The sequence below is a fragment of the Spinacia oleracea genome, chromosome 6, assembly GCF_020520425.1.
Source record: "Spinacia oleracea cultivar Varoflay chromosome 6, BTI_SOV_V1, whole genome shotgun sequence".
Classification (NCBI taxonomy): Eukaryota; Viridiplantae; Streptophyta; class Magnoliopsida; order Caryophyllales; family Amaranthaceae; genus Spinacia; species Spinacia oleracea.
In genome coordinates this window covers 11,387,305-11,406,183 of record NC_079492.1, presented here as the reverse complement: position 1 = coordinate 11,406,183, position 18,879 = coordinate 11,387,305, and the positions used below count along the sequence as shown (strand labels likewise).

The following is an 18,879-nucleotide window of genomic DNA, read 5'->3' as shown; positions in this document are numbered from 1 at the left end:
GATGGAAAATTTCGTCGTTAGCCCGTCGTAAAAGGCATTTGCGACAATTGTTCCGTCTTTATTTCATTGTTAACCTCGTCGCAAAAGGCATTTGCGACGGATTTTGAACCTGTCGTTATTGGGGTGTCATTATGATACAAATTCTTATAGTGAAATATTTGTTACTATACTTTTTTTTGGCAAGTAGAATAGACTAATTAGACGGAATAAAAAACTACGTTTAATGGGTTGGGTTGTGTCATTTTGTGTGCCCCTCTTGGGCCAACAAAATCGAGAGTTATTTATTGGGCCTTGAGCACATTTTCTACAAGAGAAGCCCAATAAGTGTCATTGAATTGAAATGATAGTCCGTGTGACTGACTCTGATATTAAGCTTCATCTCTAGTCTAGTCAACAAAAGGCTACTCAATATATATTTATCAACTTGCTGTGATTGTGACTATATATGTTCCAAATGATTCGAGTAGTAACATTCCAAAATAATCGAACGATAACTGATAACGGCACCACTTTTTGAAAATTCCACGCAACATCTGAGCTACCATTTATCTTTTATCCAAAACTAAAAATGTCTATAAATCCCCGCCTATATTTTCAGAGTGGATCATACTTGACAGATATACTAATAGAAACCGTTAACTAGTGATAATGTTCAGTGTTTTTGAAAATTTAGGTGATACACTTCAAAAATTTGTATCTTTTATGACAATCTAATAACGGCAGGTAAAAATCCCGTCGTAAAAGGGCTTTTGCGACGGGGATAACAACCCAACAAAGACGGGAACAACCGTCGCAATTGTCTTTTACGACGGGTTAACGACGAGATTTCCCATTAACGACGACCCTCTTTTATGACGGGTTCGCGCCTTTAGCGACGGGACTTCCCGTCGTTAATAGTACAATTTCTTGTAGTGATAGCTAGAGTCTGGAGTTTAGGTTCAGTATGATCAATAAACTCGCACTTATACATGCTGACTAATTAACTTGCTTGCATCTGTAAACAAAGAAAGGAAGTCAATATCACAACAAGAGTTTGTATCTCTAATGACAAACTAATTACGAAGGGCCAAAAATCCCGTCATTAATCAACGATTATTGACATTTAGCGCCGGGATTTTCCGTCGTTAATAGGAACCAATAAAGACAAGAACAATACTCCTGAATTGTGCACAATTTTGAGAAAGACACTCTAAAATTTGAGACTATTCAATTCCTGAATTCTGAAAAGGTGGGATAAGAGTTGTCAATTGGCTACCGGACGTATGCATGTTCACATCTTTATGTAGGGTTAGACCGGTTAGTGCGTCCATAGTACAAATCAAATGTTCATTAAATCTATTATGATCACTTTGACATGGTTTTTGGCAGACTCTAATAGAATTGAAGTGTCAAACTCAAATTCATTTATTGAAGCTAAGCAGTAAGCATTTTTTTTGGGCAAAAAATTATACAATATAGACCACAAGTCAACAACAAACTAAGAATCAAACAAAACCTATCAAAAGAGTAAATCCTAAACTAGCTAGATGGCAGTTGTAGTCAACAAAAGGCAACTGAATATTTAACAACTTGCTGTTATTGTGATTTGTGATTGTCCCTGAGAAGTAATGGTCCAAGCTTTATCAAGTACATAATACTTTCTCCGTTTCAAAATGATCTTTACACTTTCGTTTTAATCTGTTTTATAATGTTATTTACGCTTTGTTTTATTCTATTTTTGGAAATAAAAATTTATTACTTTTACCCCTCCCTCTTATACCACAAAATTTACATTTTCTCATTAAATTTCTCTTACTTTTTTTTTTTTGGTGTTAGCACCCGGTTCACCCTTAAGCTAATCCGGATTCGGTGCGAGTTCTGGGTGGATAGGTTCCAGTCCCCTCTTACACCATAAAATTTACATTTTCTCACTAACTTTCTCTTACTTTATTCATTTTTTTTGGTGTTAGCACCCGGTTCACTCTTAAGGCTAATCTGGATTCGGTGCGAGTTATGGGTGGATAGGTTCCAGTCCCCTCTTACACCATAAAATTTACATTTTCTCACTAACTTTCTCTTACTTTATTCATTTTTTTTTGTGTTAGCACCCGGTTCACTCTTAAGGCTAATCTGGATTCGGGGCGAGTTCTGGGTGGATAGGTTCCAGTCCCCTCCCAATTGTTGTTGCGAGGGATCGAACACGGGTTCTCCCTACCAAGTTCAGCCCCAATCACCACTGAATCAACAGACAATTGGTTACTTTATTCATTTTTTTCTTATACCAAACCACATTTTTACACATTTCTCTTATTTTGTCCATATTTTATTATATTTAACCAACTTCTCTACTTTTGTCTTAATCTTTATGAAAATAATAACAGTAAAAATCTTTATGAATAGAGGTAGTACTTAACATACAACTTAATGATTAGTAATGGTCCATATATAACCACGGCACCGCCTTTCAAATGTCATACGCAACAGTCCCTATAAAATCCTCCCTATACTTTCGGAGTCAATTAAGCAACCTTATTAGCAATCTCACAACCATGGCATTCGCAAAATACTTTCTCATTTTTACAATTTTTTTCCAATTTGGTAATGTTGCCCTTAGCGCCAAAGAGCGTTCGGGTCCCGACTATATTGCACAAATTGGCTTAGGAGGCTCTGGTTATACACTTACAAACCCAAACACCCTAAACAATTTAGAATCTCTCCTCTCCGATTTTATATCAAACTCTTCACTCGGTTTCTTCAATACCTTTGCAGGTGACGACGTTCGCGATAGGATTTATGGATATTATCTTTGTCGAGGTGATATTAGTACTCGAAAATGCAACCATTGCTTAAAGAAAATAAAACAACATGTCTTTGATCGAAGTACACTTACCTTCTACTCCAATAGTATTGTATACAATCGGCGTCTCCGTTGTGTAGTACACTATGCAAACACCTCGACAGCGTTGGTGTATGGCCACAATACTTCGGTTATTTATGAAGGATTTGGGGACCTTTTGGCACCAAATTCGCGATATAACACAACGGTGTGGAACACGATAGGCGAACTCGTTAACGAAGCCCGGTTCGGAAACTGGACAAAGACTAACTTCGCTACAAGGGAAGTTGATGTTGTGGGAACTCAGGGTAAAGTTTACGTACTTGTTCAATGCACGCCTGATATATCCTCTATGAATTGCAGTAATTGCCTAAGTGGAATACGTATTCAGCCAGTTTCTACATCAGGAACAGTTCTGACTAATAATTGTTTCCTGAAATACAATGACGAGTCTTTCTTCGGTAGTGGATACCGTAGTTTTATGCCAAGTTATTTTCATATGTTCTTGGTGTTGTTATTGACGATGTACGTCACTTTAATGTAAACTATACTTGTAATTTATGATAAATTGATAAATTGATAAGATGTAAATGAAAAATGAATGATATAGAAATGGTCCCTTTAATGAAAAAGTGACGTTGATACTCTGACCTTTCTTCGTTCTGCTTGAAATGGTCCTAAAGTTTAAATTAATTAACTTAGAATAAACCAATATTTTTATCTTATCTTTTTATATTGCTCCAAAGACAAAGATTTACCGATTGATGATGTATGAGCAGTTCTGCAGGAACGAAAAATCCTATCAAAGGCTACACTATGAGCAGTGGTACGATCTGACCGACCCCTTTGACAGGTCTAGTTTAAACCAAAAACACAACTAACCACTGTACGGGTATGCTACCAGCTGGCTGGTAGCATCGCCAAACTGTAAGGATAAAGGCAAATAATCCTTAACGGCAGTTATTATTCCCTACCAGCATCTCTTACAAGCCGGTAGGGAGGAGGCACGTGACCAAACCAAGAAGTCAACGGGTCGCTATCAATCGGGTAGGACCCATTTGTCCGTACGCCCGACCCGCGCCTATATATATGGGCTTCATTTATGACAAAAGGTACGCAAACACAATCATTTCCACTAAAACCAAAATACTTATCACTCATCATACCTGACTTTAGCATCGGAGGGGGGATCCTCGAATCACCCTCGAGGCTAGTTCATCTTTGTTATCTGCGCAGGATATCATCAGGATAACAGCAGCACTCAACCAGCAAGACATCTCCAACCGTTCCCAAATCCTACCGGAACAATTGGCGCTAGAAGGAGGGGACTTCCCAACCTTGTCAAGTAAATCAGCCATCATGGATACCAACAACAAAAAACCTAGAAAAAACAACAATCTCCCACAATCAGCAGTGATCACACCAACATCAGTAGCACAACCCGCAGTCAAACCTTCTCTCTTACCTGTCTCAACCAGCCAAGTCACACCACTTACCGATCCTCCCCCAAAAACACTCAAGTCACAGATAAGCATTGCCCCCCCAGGTTTTGAAGACCCGAACGACGTGATCATAGAGGACGAAACGTCCATGGAAGAAAGGGCACAGGATTCCCCATCACCCCCACAGATTCAGAGCAACCTCTCGGCGTTGTCCCAAAGGTTCACACCACAACAGCTGCTGACGGCGTCGGCCGTCATGAAAGCAATGGCTGAACTGTCCTCAAGGAGGACAGAGGGAAATCAGATCGTGGTTACCGGCAATCGCCCGGGTGTGATGCCGGTTAGAAATCTCTACGAAACCCTAGAGCATGAAGTGGTACTGCCAGCACAACCTGAACCAATACTTGTACAGAGTGAAAATCCGGGTAGAAGAAAAAGGCATAGCTCTCGGCGCAGAGAAAGGTCCACTAGACGCCGGGAGTCGGTGTCAGAGCAAGAAGGGTCGTTTCCTGCTGGTAGGGAATCGACACCGTATCACGAAGAGTACATCGTACAGTCTCCACAACCAGGTTGGAATAGATATGAAGGATATCTACCTCATCAGGAGCCGATGAGGCGAACCATACACCCCAAAGACTCCCCACTCTGCAGGGGTATACTGGAGCAACCTATGGAGAAAGTAAAGATGCCGACGTGCAAATACAACGGAACCACAGACCCCGAAAATCACTCCACCGCTTTCGAACAACACATGATGCTGTATTCTGACTCAGATGCCATGTGGTGCAAAGTGTTCCAAACCACATTATCAGGGGTGGCAGCCGATTGGTATAAGAAGTTGCCGGCCGGATCGATATTCAGTTTTCGGCAGATCCAAGAAGACTTTGTGAGGCGGTTCATTAGCAAGGTTGAACGAAAGAAAACATCTGGAGAGCTGATGTCAATCTCACAAAGGCCGAAGGAGCCGCTGAGAGAATACATTACTCGTTTTAACAACGAATCCATCACAATACCAGATTTACAGCAAGAAATAGCCGTCTTGGCTCTGTTGAGAGGGATGCAGGAATGCGAGTTCAAAAGGTACCTGGGAAGAAAGTCATTTACCTCGCTGGGGGAGGCCTTGAGAAAAGCAAATGAGTATATCAGGAGTGATGAGCTGATGCTAATATCACCCATGGGGGGAAATCAGGCAGTACAATCGGCCAAGAAGGATCATGTTCCCATACAGCAACACAATTACCGGAAAGATAACGGTAGAAAGGAGGGTCATCAACAGAGAGGAGGATATCCGAACAGACAACAGCCGGTAGGGGCTTACCAGGTGTACACTCCCCTGAACACCGCCAGAGCCACGATCTACGCAGTAAATAAATCGGCAGCGTGGAGAAAACCGTTACCGATGGATGCCCCAGGTAACAATAAGAACTTTTGTGCTTTTCATAATGATCATGGTCATTACACGGAGCATTGCAAAGAGCTCAAGGATAACATCGAAGAGCTGGTAAGAAGGGGATACCTATCCCAGTACAGGGTTCGACAGGAAGGCCAGGGAGGAAATAACAGGCAGGGCAGTTCGCATAGTCATGCCCCATATACACCTACTCAGCCAGGGTATGCACAGCCCACTGGTAGGATTGAACAGGCACCACCATCCCGGCAAGAAATCCGGTCATTACCGAAAACAGGCAAAGATGGGGCCGATAGGGGAAAGAGACCCACGGTTTGGGTGATCTCTGGAGGGCCCGTGCATGGAGGTACAGTCAGCGGGGTAATAAGAAATCTAGAGGAGCACAGGCATTTGGTGAGTTACCATAGCGCAAGGAAATGGCCGGAACCAATCCCCCTACCGGTCATCGCGTTCACCTCGGACGATTGTCGCGGCATTATATATCCCCATGATGACCCGCTGGTATTGGAACTCGAGATAGCAAACTTCCCCGTCAAGAGATGCCTGATTGATGGAGGCAGCTCTGCGAACATCATATTATGGGAAGCTTTCACCCAGCTGAACATAGATCACGGAGAGTTAACAAGGGTGAGCTATCCCGTTATCGGATTCTCTGGAGCCAGCGTCTATCCAGAAGGCAGTATCCGTCTACCGGTTCAAGTAGGTAGAGGATCATCAGCCAGGGACTTAATGGTCGACTTTTTGGTGATAAAAGTACCAGCAGCGTATAACGTAATAATTGGTCGACCATTCATTCATGACGCACAGGCGGTGGTGTCCACATATCATTTGACCATGATATATCTCTCAAATCTGGAAAGAACAGAAAGGGTACATGGCAGTCAGGAGACTGCCAGATCGTGTTATCTGACAGCGATAAAGGCACCAGGAAGGATGGTGCCGAAAACCAACCTTGCCCGAGAAGCAAACATGCCAACCAAAAGAAAGAGAGGGGATTTGAGCATGGAAAGTTTTGATGAAAGGCCGGTTTGCATCCCAAGGCCAGCTGCAGATGGAGAAACTCGGGAAATTGAATTAGTAGAAGGAGTTCCAGAAAGAACGGTACGAATAGGTGCCGATATGGGGGCAGATCAGCAGGTCAATCTCATCGGCCTGTTACGAGAAAATGCAGATGTCTTTGCCTTCTCTGCAGATGAAATGCCCGGTATCAGCCCAGACATCATAGTGCATCGTCTGAATGTAGACAAGTCAGTCAGGCCGATAAAGCAAAAGAAGAGAAATTTCTCCAGTGAAAAAAATGCTGCAATAAAAGAAGAAGTGGAAAAGCTGCTGGAAGCAGGGTTCATAGAAGTTTGTGATTACCCCGAATGGTTGGCCAATGTAGTCATGGTAAAAAAGTCAAATGGCAGTTGGCGAATGTGCGTAGATTTTACCAATCTGAATGGGGCGTGCCCCAAGGACTGCTATCCATTGCCACGAATCGATAGGCTGGTAGATTCAACAAGTGGCCACGCTCTTTTGAGTTTCCTGGATGCCTTCTCAGGGTATCACCAAGTCAGCTTGTGTAAAGCCGATAGAAAGAAGGCCGCCTTCATCACAGATTCAGGGGTATACAGCTATAAGGCTATGCCATTTGGGCTGAAGAATGCGGGAGCAACCTACCAAAAGTTGGTGGATAGGGTATTTGCTTCCCAGAAAGGGAGGAACATAGAGGTATATGTGGATGACTCAATAGTTAAAAGCCGATTGGCCAGCGACCACATCGACGACTTGAGAGAAACTTTCGAAACTCTGAGGAGATTCAGGATGAAGTTAAACCCCAAGAAATGTGTATTCGGGGTCCGATCAGGGAAGTTCCTGGGTTTCCTAGTAAGCGAAAGGGGAATCGATGCCAATCCAGATAAAGTAGATGCAATTATGAATCTACCAGAACCCGGTTGCATAAAAGACGTGCAAAAGTTAACAGGAAGAATGGCCGCATTGACCCGGTTCATTAGCAAATCAGCAGATAGGGCGTTGCCCTTTTTCAACGTGTTAAAACAAAACAAGAAATTCAAGTGGGGAGAAACAGAAAGAGCAGCCTTTGAGGCAGTAAAACGGCACCTGCAAGTCCTACCCACAATAGCTCGACCAGAGGAAGGGGACATCTGCAGCTATACATATCTGCTTCTCAACACACAGTAGCAGCAGTTCTGATCATAGAGAAAGATAAAACACAGATACCGGTGTACTTTGTCAGCCACATCCTGCAAGAAGCAGAAACGAGGTACTCCTTGATAGAAAAATTGGGGTTGGCAGTATTGATTGCAGCCAGAAAGCTGAGACCTTACTTTGATGCACACGGGATCCAAGTCCTCACAAACTACCCACTGGAAAAAGCAATGCAAAAAATGGACACATCAGGTAGACTCCTAAAATGGGCGATTGAACTATCAGAGTTTCACATGGAATATCGGCCCAGAATGGCTATAAAGGCCCAAGCACTGTCTGACTTCATAGTCGAAGCATCATACCAGGAGGAGGAAATAAAGGAAGGAATATGGGAAGTAGCAGTAGACGGCTCGGTCACCAAATCAGGGTCAGGAGCAGGGGTAATAGTTACCTCACCAGAAGGAGACCAGTTCGAATATGCTATTAAGTTCTCTTTCCAGGCATCAAACAACGAGGCAGAATACGAGGCCGCAATCGCTGGCATACAGATCTGCACGGCAGCTGGTGCTCGTAGGCTCAGGCTTACAACCGACTCACAGCTGGTAGCAAACCAGTTCTCAGGAGAATATGAAACGAAGGAAGAATCCATGAAACGATACGCCGAAAAGCTTAAACAGTCAGTGGCACAGTTGGAAAGCTTCGAAATAAAATTAGTACCCCGATCAGAGAACATGTTGGCAGACTCCCTGTCAAAACTGGCCAGCTCAAGTGCTCTGGTAAAATCAGTAATGATGGAAGTCATGCATCGAAGGAGCACTGAAATATTGAGAAATCAGGTCATGGTAATCACGAGCCAACCTGAATGGTATGACACCTTGTGGGCATACAAGAGAGATGGAACCCTGCCTGCAGAAAAAACGGAAGCAAGAAGGTTGATTAGAAACTCATGCTGGTTTGTAATCATCAGAGGCCAACTCTACAAACGGGGTTTTAGCTTGCCTCTGTTACGATGCATATCAGCATACGAATCGGCACGACTGATAGAAGAAATACATGAAGGAGTGTGTGGAAATCATCAGGGAGGAAAAACCCTTGCACTGAAATGCCAAAGGCAAGGATACTACTGGCCGACAATGCTAACAGACGCACAGGAGTACGTCAAGAAATGTGAAAAATGTCAAGTTTTTTCAGCAGTCATCAATCGTCCTGCAAACGATCTCATGCCAATCCTAAATCCAATACCGTTCGCCCAGTGGGGAATGGACATTCTGGGACCATTCACAACGGCATCCGGTGGAAGAAAATTTCTGATAGTGGCAGTCGATTATTTCACCAAATGGATAGAAGCAGAACCGGTGGCAAAGATAACTGCAAATCAGGTCAAAAAGTTCATATGGAAAAATATAATCACCAGGTTCGGATTACCGATGGCAATCGTGATGGACCATGGGGTACAGTTTGATTGCTCGCCAGTTCAAATTTTTTTGAGTACGTACAAAGTCAAGTTTGCCTACTCTTCTGTTTGTCATCCCCAAAGCAATGGACAGGCAGAAGCTGCCAACAAGCAGATACTGGCAGCAATGATCGAGAAAGAAGCTAGACGACTATAAGGCTGGTTGGGCCGATATTGTTCCAGAGATACTTTGGGGAAACAGAACCACCGTTAAGGAAGCAACGGGAGAGAGCCCATTCCGTCTATGTTTCGGATCAGAAGCAGTGATACCAGCAGAAGTAGGGTTACCTACATTCAGGATCCAGCATTATGAAGAAAACAAGAACGATCAACTGTTAAAGCAGGAGCTGGATCTTCTACCAGAAATCAGACTCAGAGCAGAAATCAGGTCGGCGGCTTACAAGCAGCACATAAGTAATGCCTACAACAAAAGAGTAAAACACAGACAGCTTGAGGTAGGAGACCTGGTGCTCCGCAGAACTGCAGCTACAGGCAAGGCAAAGGTCCAAGGGAAGTTAACCCCAAACTGGGAGGGGCCTTATCAGATATGGGAAGAAATCGTACCAGGAGCTTTTAGGCTGATGGATATGGGTGGAACAGCACTAAAAAATTCATGGAACGCCAGCGTCCTTGGAAAGTTTTATGTGTAGTCACTAACCCAAAAAGGCCGATTGAGCCAGGCCTGTTATGGTCCATGAAATGAAAGAAAGTCGAGGAATTCAAAGCAGAAGAATCAAACCCTTAAAGTAGGTCAGCAAGGCTACTATCAGCTTGCTGACTCGGGGTAATGTATAATCAAAAAATCGTGATTCAAACCCTTAAAGTAGGCCAGCAAGGCTACTATCAGCTTGCTGACTCGGGGTGATACGAATCAAACCCTTAAAGTAGGTCAGCAAGGCTACTATCAGCTTGCTGACTCGGGGTAATGTATAATCAAAAAATCGTGATTCAAACCCTTAAAGTAGGTCAGCAAGGCTACTATCAGCTTGCTGACTCGGGGTGATACGAATCAAACCCTTAAAGTAGGTCAGCAAGGCTACTATCAGCTTGTGACTCGGGGTAATGTATAATCAAAAATCGTGATTCAAACCCTTAAAGTAGGTCAGCAAGGCTACTATCAGCTTGCTGACTCGGGGTGATACGAATCAAACCCTTAAAGTAGGTCAGCAAGGCTACTATCAGCTTGCTGACTCGGGGTAATGTATAATCAAAAATCGTGATTTAAACCCTTAAAGGAGGTCAGCAAGGCTACTATCAGCTTGCTGACTCGGGGTGATACGAATCAAACCCTTAAAGTAAGTCAGCAAGGCTACTATCAGCTTGCTGACTCGGAGTAAAGTACCAGATTCAAACAGCACAATTGCATAAATGAGGGCAAGCATAAAATAGAAAAATAAAATAAACAACACAATATCATAAGCATAAGAGCAACACCATCCGAATAAAGCAAATTCGACAGCCAACACCAAAACTGACATTTGTTAGCTGATCAAAAATGGCACAAGGTAAAGTTTACAAAAACAAGCATAAAATATCCCAGGGCAAAAAGTGCCACAAACAGCTGATACCAAAAGGGCGTCTAAAAAAATAAACTAATCTTTAAAAGCAGCAACGCCAGATGAACCACAGGATGATACCGGTGATGACTGCCCGCACCTTCAAACTTGTTGATGATCCGTCTGGTTGGTACTGGAAGACAGCAGGGCAGGATCCAGGTAGTCTTCTTCCTTCAGCTCAATGGGAGGGAGAGTCAAGGGATCAACATTCTGAATGATCTCCTCCGGAATGATCTGTGACTCCCAAGCGGTTGGTACCCTGTGCTTTTCCTCCACCAGGAAAGCATACTCAATATCCTCACAGTCCTCCTTGGTAAGGCCAATACCATGAACGCCACAACGGTGGGCAGCAAACCAGCCACCGTTATGACTATCCGTGATACGCTTACTATAGGTCTGGGATCGAGAAAATCGCAAGGCACCATCCCGAGCACCGGTCTTGTAAGCAACTTTGGCCTTCTCATCCGCCTCCAGCAACTTCTCAGACAGCTCTTTGTTTTTGGTCTCCTCTGCCTCCAGTTTGTTCGCAACATTCTCCAACTCTTGGTTGCGTTGCTTCACCCTTTTCAGCTCAGAAGTTTTTTGGTCCAGATCTTGCTTGGCGTCATTCACCTGCTTCTCCAGCTCAGCCCGCCTTTTCTGAAGGTCTTCATTCTGCTCCTGGTAGCAGAGGTACAGCTTCACAAGCTCCACTGCAGAGTTGCAGGCCTACAAAAGACAATTCGTCAAAAACAACACCGAATGCATACCTTGAGCAAATATATATATATATACAAAAAGCATACCATAAAAGTAGCACCGACTTCATACCTTGAGCAAGTCATTCATATGTTGGGCAGCCGGCGCGTCAATCTCAGCAGCAGGATTGTCGCGAGGAGTAGCCAGATCCTTCAAAGCCCTCCAACCCATGCAACCACCTCCTTTGCAGTCATTGGTGAGTATCGACTCACCACGAAGAAGATCAATTTTAGGGTTCCAGGATTCGTCAGGCTCACCAGGAGGAACCTCAAAGTACTTCATCTTCCTGGGAGTTAAGCAAATCGGAGTCTTCTCAATCCACTCTCCAGGACGGACGAAGACACCCATGTTCAGACCAGAGCTGGTACCAGCGCTCTGGCTAGGGCGAACATACCCAGAAGAGGTATGAAGAGTAGGAGGCATGAGAGGAGGAGTCTTCTGGCCCATACCAGCAACATCAGTATCATTAACCTCTTGCTCCTGATTCTGGCGGGTTGGAGTCATAAGATCCACAACCATCAAGTCTGGTTGGGCTATCGGCTCAACATTCTCAACAGCATCACCCCCTTGGCCTGCGACGTTCGCATCGGCAGCTGATTCAATACCCTTCTCAGGAGACTTCTGCTGAGACTTGTCAGGGGCAGGCTGTGTAGTACCGTCCACTCGAGACCGATTCACCCGAGTGAAGGGTTGGTTACGATCGCGAGGACGCCTGCCAGTAAGTGCAGCACCACGACCGCAATCCAAACTTTTAAAACCACCAGCCATGTCAGGAGCAGTATGGACGGTCTTGAAGACAGGTTTTGGAGCAGGGTTGTCGGGAGCAGTATGAGTCGTTTTGAAAACAACTCCAGTGGGTGCACGGATGGAAAGTGGTTTGGGAGCTGGTATGGAGCTTAATCTTTTTGTCTTCTTAGCAGGAGACTCACTCGCAACCTCCTCCCGAGTCGAACCACGCTTTTTGTTGGCTTGGGTTGCGTAGGTCGACAGAGTAGAAAACACACCTTTCGGATTGGGAGGGTTGTTGGTAGTAGGACGACCGTCTTTGCCCAAACCGAGAATAGCAAAGTTGAGAGTATGCAGACCTGGTAAGAAAAAACAAACAAAAGATTTAAACACAGACAAACAACAATGCGTACAAAACAAGAAAAACATACTTAAACAATATAAGAGGGGGATATAGCTATCAGCCCCACGACCATACCAAGAGTATGGGTGTGGCACAAGCCAACTGCAGACAGCGGCCCATTTCCCAAAATATACTTAGCAGGAGGCAACCAGTACTTAGGAACGGTCACAGACTTCTGCAAACCGGTGTCAACATGCAAACAGGACACAAACTGGTGGGCCCTTTTCTCCCTGAAACCCAACTCCCGAATGGGGTAATGGTTCATATGAGGACGGGGGAGATGAAAGCGAGTCCGAATGGGGAAATCAGAAGGCACTCTCAACCAGTAGAACTTCTTTTCCCAATCTTTACAGCTAGACAGCTTGGGGTTGACTGTCATTTTGCTTGCCTTGGTGTAAAAAGACCACCATCCAGACTTCTTCTTGTACTTTTTCAACCAAATCAGCCGCCTAAACAGGTTAATGGTTTGGGGCCATTGTTTAAAAGATAGCAGCCAGGTAAAAGCCACAACATTCCTCACTACCTGAGGCGTTACCTGCGCCAAACATACATTCCAAGCCCGGAATACCTTCTCTATAAAAGGATGAAGAGGAAATCGGAGGCCGAAATCTAGATGATGGGCATACACGCCGATATGATCAGGAGGACAATCCAAAATCACACTCCCCTCAGCAGGAATCACGAGACGGTACCCTTTGGGCAGTTTCAAATACTCTTTGGCCCAGCGCGGATGGTCGTCTTTGATAGCCCTATCACGGAAAGATTTGATTATTTTAGCTTTGTAAACGGCACTACCAGCAGGAGGAGGACTCTCAACCCTGTAGCTCATCTCCTCCGTATCGGAATCTGGTTCCACATCCAGATCCCCTTCTCTCAAAACCTGCTCACACAGAGAGGTCACGTCTTCACCATCATCCCACAACCGGCCAATATCATCATCAGACTCCAAAATTGAATCCCCTACATCCTCATCATCTCCCCCACCACTACCGGCGGAGTTATCGGACCCCGCAACATCGTTAGCACGACTGCTAACCTCCCCTTCATCCATCTGACGGCTCCCACCAGCCACGTCCTCTAGATGGGCACCCCTGACGGCATCCTGGTTAAAAGACACAACAACATTGCCAAAATTAGTGCCATAGTCACCATATCCTTTACCGGCAGGGTCCATAAATTGCGTCCATGATCGAAGTTCGTACTCAAGGGCAATAGAGGGAGCATCCACTGCCGGGATTGTTTCGCAGTTATCTACTAAATTCAAATCATGACGAATGTCGGCTCGTACCTGTTTGCGCATATGAGCCTGTAATTCCTTTGCAGCATCCTCGTAAGACGGCTCAAAATAGTCAGAGGCAGACGGTTTATCATCATCCTCAAAATTGACATCGTCAGAGGTAGACGCAGGGTCAGCATCGTCATACCCAGCCCCACTCAACACATTATCACTATCTCGCTCACCCGACATTACACCCAAATATAAACCTATACGAAGGAAGAAACAAAAACAAAAAAGACTATACCTTCTCGCACAACGGAAATTTAGCAGCCCAGAACCGAGGTACAACACTTCCGCAAGCACCACAGTCAGCAACAGAAACAACGCCGAAAAAATAACTCGCAGGAACAAAGGAGAAGATTTTAGAAAGAGAGAGAAAAGTTTGAAGAAAAGAGCGAAAGTGTTTTGACGTTTTAAGAAAAGAAAGTTAAATAGTCAAAAATCGAGGAAAACGGGCGATTTGACAGTTAAAGGCAGTTGAAAGGACAGAGCAAATCTCAGCCATTGAAATAAAATGATAAAGCGACACGCGTCGCATAGCACGCAGATGCATCACACGTGGAATAAATTTAAGCGGTACAAATTCAAAATACTTCCTAAAAAATTCCAAAAACCTCAAGGGGGCTAGTCAGCATCCAAAACCTCAAGGGGACTAGTCAGCATCCAAAACCTCAAGGGGGCTAGTCAATATCCAAAACCTCAAGGGGACTAGTCAGCATCCAAAACCTCAAGGGGGCTAGTCAGCATCCAAAACCTCAAGGGGACTAGTCAGCATCCAAAACCTCAAGGGGACTAGTCAGCATCCAAAATCTCAAGGGGACCAGTCAGCGTCCAAGCATCCCCAAAGGAGCATATCGGTAAGAGGGAGCAGGACACCCTATCTGCTTAGTTTCAGCGAAATTACAGGTGGTATTCACTACGAGAAAGCTAATCAGCACTTAACACATACACACACCAGCATTTCGCGGAAAGCGCGCAGTCTGAGGGGGCTAGTTGTATGGAGAGCACTATTTTCAGAGCAAGCACATCAGTCAAGACAGATATGCTCACTCTGAGGGGGCTAGTTGTACGGGTATGCTACCAGCTGGCTGGTAGCATCGCCAAACTGTAAGGATAAAGGCAAATAATCCTTAACGGCAGTTATTATTCCCTACCAGCATCTCTTACAAGCCGGTAGGGAGGAGGCACGTGACCAAACCAAGAAGTCAACGGGTCGCTATCAATCGGGTAGGACCCATTTGTCCGTACGCCCGACCCGCGCCTATATATATGGGCTTCATTTATGACAAAAGGTACGCAAACACAATCATTTCCACTAAAACCAAAATACTTATCACTCATCATACCTGACTTTAGCATCGGAGGGGGATCCTCGAATCACCCTCGAGGCTAGTTCATCTTTGTTATCTGCGCAGGATATCATCAGGATAACAGCAGCACTCAACCAGCAAGACATCTCCAACCGTTCCCAAATCCTACCGGAACAACCACTTTCCTTAACCCAAAAAAAATAAAAAGTTACACCACATTACAAAAATATGCACGAGATATATACCACAAAAACAAAAGGGTTCAAGCCTTACAAAGGCACGAGAAAGTTATACACAATCAGGAACAAAATAGAGTATACGACGGCAAGAAGATTTGATGATCTTAAACCCACCCCTGTATTAACATTCGGCCCTCCAATATCATAAAACGAGACATTATCATATCTGAGATAACATTTATTCATGGTAGCAAAGCCAGCCGGAGCACCATCTCTAAGAATAGAACTTGCAGATCGTAAGCATTGACTGCAATTCACACCTACAATATCAGGTGTGCACTGAGCCATGCTGTATATAGTCTCATCTCCTGAAACATTAGCTTCACGGGTGGCGAAACCCAATCTAGCACCCTCGTTGATCACATTTTCCAATGTGGTTGCCAATGTAAGATTAAAGTGCTGGTAATTCGATACATTTGCTTCAATGTAGTCAGACACTGCTACCGTGTTCACCCATAAGCCATACATATTGTGATTTGAATACCGAAAGATGCACAACTCTGCGAAATAAGTCCCTTCGACCTGGTCGCAGTCTGCTTGTATAGCGAACTGTGTGCTGTTGAGTATGCAACTATGACAAACCTCGAGGGTGACATCTGATCGACACATGTAGTAGCCATAGACTCTGTTAGGAAAACTGTTGCCGATGCTTGTGTTGTGATAGCGAATTCTGGAGAATTGCTGGTTGAAATCGGGTAGAAGGATGTTTACGTTGTTTCGGAAGGGAATACTTGCATTTCCCGCTTGTAAACAACTGAAAGATCTGCTAGTTTGTAATCTGGATGAGTATGAGTCTCTGGCTGTGCCTTGGGAGATAACAAGATTATTAAGATAACATGACAATAAAAAAGATAGAAGAATTATGTTGTATGAATTTCCCATGGTCAATTATCGATGTGTTATGTTGTTAGAGAGATCTGTTGTATTAGAGATATATATAGGAAAATACCGATTGTTTGTTTGTTCAGTAGTGATTAGGGCTGAATTTGGTAGGGTGAAAAGCGTGTTCGATCCCCACAATAACAATTGTGAGGAGACTGAAACAATTGCGTGGTGATGTATTAGTGGTACGCGGTGAAGCAAAAGCCGGGAAGAAGATGGATTTATAGTCGATGTTCAAGTAGTGTTCAACCACGGATATGTTTGAGTATGTTCTTTGCCACGCAATGTAGAATACGATAACCGTTGAATTATATGTACACTCTGTTTTGTTTAATCAATATCTGTTTAATATTTTATTATAAATCATATCATTGAAGATAGTCAATTATTTGCAGCCGAAGCCATGAGCCTATTGAGATTAGAACAAAGGATATGAAAGCAAAACTGTAAAAGACAAAATAAAAAGTCAAATTTAATGACGAAATAATAATTTTTAGAGCCGGGTACATGCCCACCATACCGTTCAACCGTTAGCAAATTGCAACAAATATACCAATTAAGTCAAACACTTAGCTGTACACTTAATGAGTGCAAGAAAAAATCATTGACCCGGCAATGAAGGAGTGTCGAAGATCATAAAACAAGAGCAATGTCACATGTGTAACTATATCTCTATTATATAAGCCAACAGCTGAGGGCATTTTGGTAACTTAACTTTTCGTATTCCCAAGCAAAAAGACGAAAATATCCTTCACACTTTAGCTGCAACACAAATCTTCGGCCTTCGCTCTCCCCTCCCGTTTTCTTCTCTCACATACCTTCTCTCTCCTTCCCTCAAACCCTCAAATCTTCGATCACTCAAATCTCCATCTCCTTCGATCTCCCTCAAATCTTCATCTCCTTTGATCTCCCACAAATTTCCGATCTCCTTCCCTCGCAAAGGTCTTCAATCGCCTCCACCCTCAACCGCCGTCGCCACCATTATTTCCCCAAATTGTCGTCATCGGAAGGTGTCTCCCTTTATCTCTCGCCTCCATCGTGCGCTTCCGATCACCGCCGTCGCCACCATTATTTTCGAAGGTGAATTCATTTTTCCATTTTTGTTTGGTGTTCAATTGAGATTTATCTTGATGATCTTTCTGGGTTTGCTTTGATCTAATTTGTTTGGTATTATTTGGATTATTTATTCGTATTTTGATAATTTGGGATTATTTATTCGCCACCATTGTTTGTAAATCAGATTAATTGGCCTGATGAATATTAATTAGAGATTTGTTTGGTTTTATTTGGATTATTTATTCGTATTTTGATAATTTTGTTCTTGATAGGTTGTTCTTGAAAGTATAGTTCCTATTGCTAAAGATAGGATTACTAAAATGCCGCCTTCGACTGCCGGAAAAGCGTAGTTCCAGGTTGTTCTCTCTCCTCTGTGATTTGAATTATTTTGTTTTTATTTTTTAAAATTATGATACTGAAAACTATTTGTTGTATTTGAGTTACTCATTTAATTGGGTGTTTTTTGTTGGTTCTTCTTTTGGTAATTTGTTTGATTTTGATGGAGTTTGTATTGTATTGAAACTATTTGTTATATTTATGTATTACAGGTATTGAATTTTTGAATGAATTTATTTGTTGAATTAATTTTCTACATTTTTGAATTAATTTAGTTGTATTGAATTAATTTGTCGAATTGATTAATAATGCTCATTAAAGTTCTGTCAAATTTTTGATGCATACAGGCCAAGAGAACCAAGAAGGTCGGTATTGTCGGGAAATACGGTGAGTTCTGATGTGATGATGGATGTCATAATGCATAAATTTAATGCCATTTGTTTTGAAATAATGTCTGTGACATCAGTGAGAAAAACAATAAATCATCTGGCATTTTTGATTAGTATGCAAATGTATTTTTGTCTAGAACAGCTCGAGTATTTTGAATCAATTCTAACATTGCCTATGTTCTTAAGAGGACTAAAGCTATCAAGGCCCGACTTGAGCAAATGGACCACGCTACTGCTGTAAATCGCCGCCTATCTTCTGAATTGGGTACCCCAATTGATCGGTAAGGATCACTAATCTCGAAACTAATTGGGGTTTGAATTGTTTGTAATGTTTGTTCTGCAAAATAAATGTTGTGCTTTGGTTGGTAATTTAGATGGTAGTTGATATTTTGGCTGTAAATTGGAAATTTCGTAGGATTTAAGTTTCTGATCAGATAAAACCATGATCCAAATGTAGAAATTAATTGGGTTTTTGTGTATGTGTATTTTTATGAGTGTTAAATTTTGTTTTGTAGAATTTATTTTGGGTTTTGATTGTTAATTGAGATAGAATTTTATCACATTTGCCTGAGAATTTGGGAAACTTCCAGGATTTAAAATATGATCCAATTTTTTTGTTTTATGAATATTTTGGAATTTAATGGATAACTATGAGTTCTTATTTTTGTCAAACATGGAGTAATCTGATCTGGGGTT

The 18,879-nt window shown here is 43.0% G+C and overlaps 3 protein-coding genes across 4 annotated transcripts; 1 reads left to right on the top strand and 2 right to left on the bottom strand.

Moving 5' to 3' along the window:
• The first annotated feature begins 2,528 nt into the window (after window positions 1–2,528).
• Window positions 2,529–9,919, top strand: LOC130462920 (uncharacterized). Its single transcript, XM_056831906.1, has 4 exons — window positions 2,529–3,340; window positions 4,063–7,845; window positions 7,905–9,267; window positions 9,410–9,919. Exons 1-4 carry the CDS (start codon window positions 2,529–2,531, stop codon window positions 9,917–9,919), a joined length of 6,468 nt encoding a protein of 2,155 aa, XP_056687884.1.
• Window positions 9,920–10,647: 728 nt separating this feature from the next.
• Window positions 10,648–14,205, bottom strand: LOC130464121 (uncharacterized). Of its 2 annotated transcripts, XM_056833532.1 has the most exons (4): window positions 13,981–14,205; window positions 12,768–13,794; window positions 11,636–12,648; window positions 10,648–11,533 (listed from the first exon to the last, which is right to left on the bottom strand). In XM_056833532.1, exons 1-4 carry the CDS (start codon window positions 14,158–14,160, stop codon window positions 10,928–10,930), a joined length of 2,826 nt encoding a protein of 941 aa, XP_056689510.1. In that variant the 5' UTR covers window positions 14,161–14,205; the 3' UTR covers window positions 10,648–10,927. The 2 variants fall into 2 exon arrangements, with proteins under 2 accessions (XP_056689510.1, XP_056689509.1); XM_056833531.1 differs by having other exon boundaries at window positions 12,768–14,205.
• Window positions 14,206–14,795: 590 nt separating this feature from the next.
• On the bottom strand, window positions 14,796–16,402 carry LOC110798029 (putative cysteine-rich receptor-like protein kinase 9). Its single transcript, XM_056831905.1, has 3 exons — window positions 15,635–16,402; window positions 15,318–15,466; window positions 14,796–14,898 (listed from the first exon to the last, which is right to left on the bottom strand). The coding sequence occupies exons 1-3, from the start codon at window positions 16,400–16,402 to the stop codon at window positions 14,796–14,798; spliced, it is 1,020 nt and encodes a 339-aa protein (XP_056687883.1).
• Window positions 16,403–18,879: the final 2,477 nt, after the last annotated feature.

Coding starts and splice junctions, on each gene's coding strand:
- LOC130462920 (XM_056831906.1), top strand. CDS start 2,529: ATGGCATTCGCAAAATACTTTCTCATTTTTACAATTTTTTTCCAATTT. Junction 3,341..4,062: donor TTGGTGTTGTTATTGACGAT/GTACGTCACTTT, acceptor GGATATCATCAG/GATAACAGCAGCACTCAACC. Junction 7,846..7,904: donor TATCTGCTTCTCAACACACA/GTAGCAGCAGTT, acceptor GTACTTTGTCAG/CCACATCCTGCAAGAAGCAG.
- LOC130464121 (XM_056833531.1), bottom strand. CDS start 14,160: ATGTCGGGTGAGCGAGATAGTGATAATGTGTTGAGTGGGGCTGGGTAT. Junction 12,649..12,767: donor GTGCCACACCCATACTCTTG/GTATGGTCGTGG, acceptor TTTTCTTACCAG/GTCTGCATACTCTCAACTTT. Junction 11,534..11,635: donor ATATGAATGACTTGCTCAAG/GTATGAAGTCGG, acceptor TGTCTTTTGTAG/GCCTGCAACTCTGCAGTGGA.
- LOC110798029 (XM_056831905.1), bottom strand. CDS start 16,402: ATGGGAAATTCATACAACATAATTCTTCTATCTTTTTTATTGTCATGT. Junction 15,467..15,634: donor GGCCGAATGTTAATACAGGG/GTGGGTTTAAGA, acceptor TTTTGGGTTAAG/GAAAGTGGTTGTTCCGGTAG. Junction 14,899..15,317: donor CCCTCCGATGCTAAAGTCAG/GTATGATGAGTG, acceptor AGTGCTGATTAG/CTTTCTCGTAGTGAATACCA.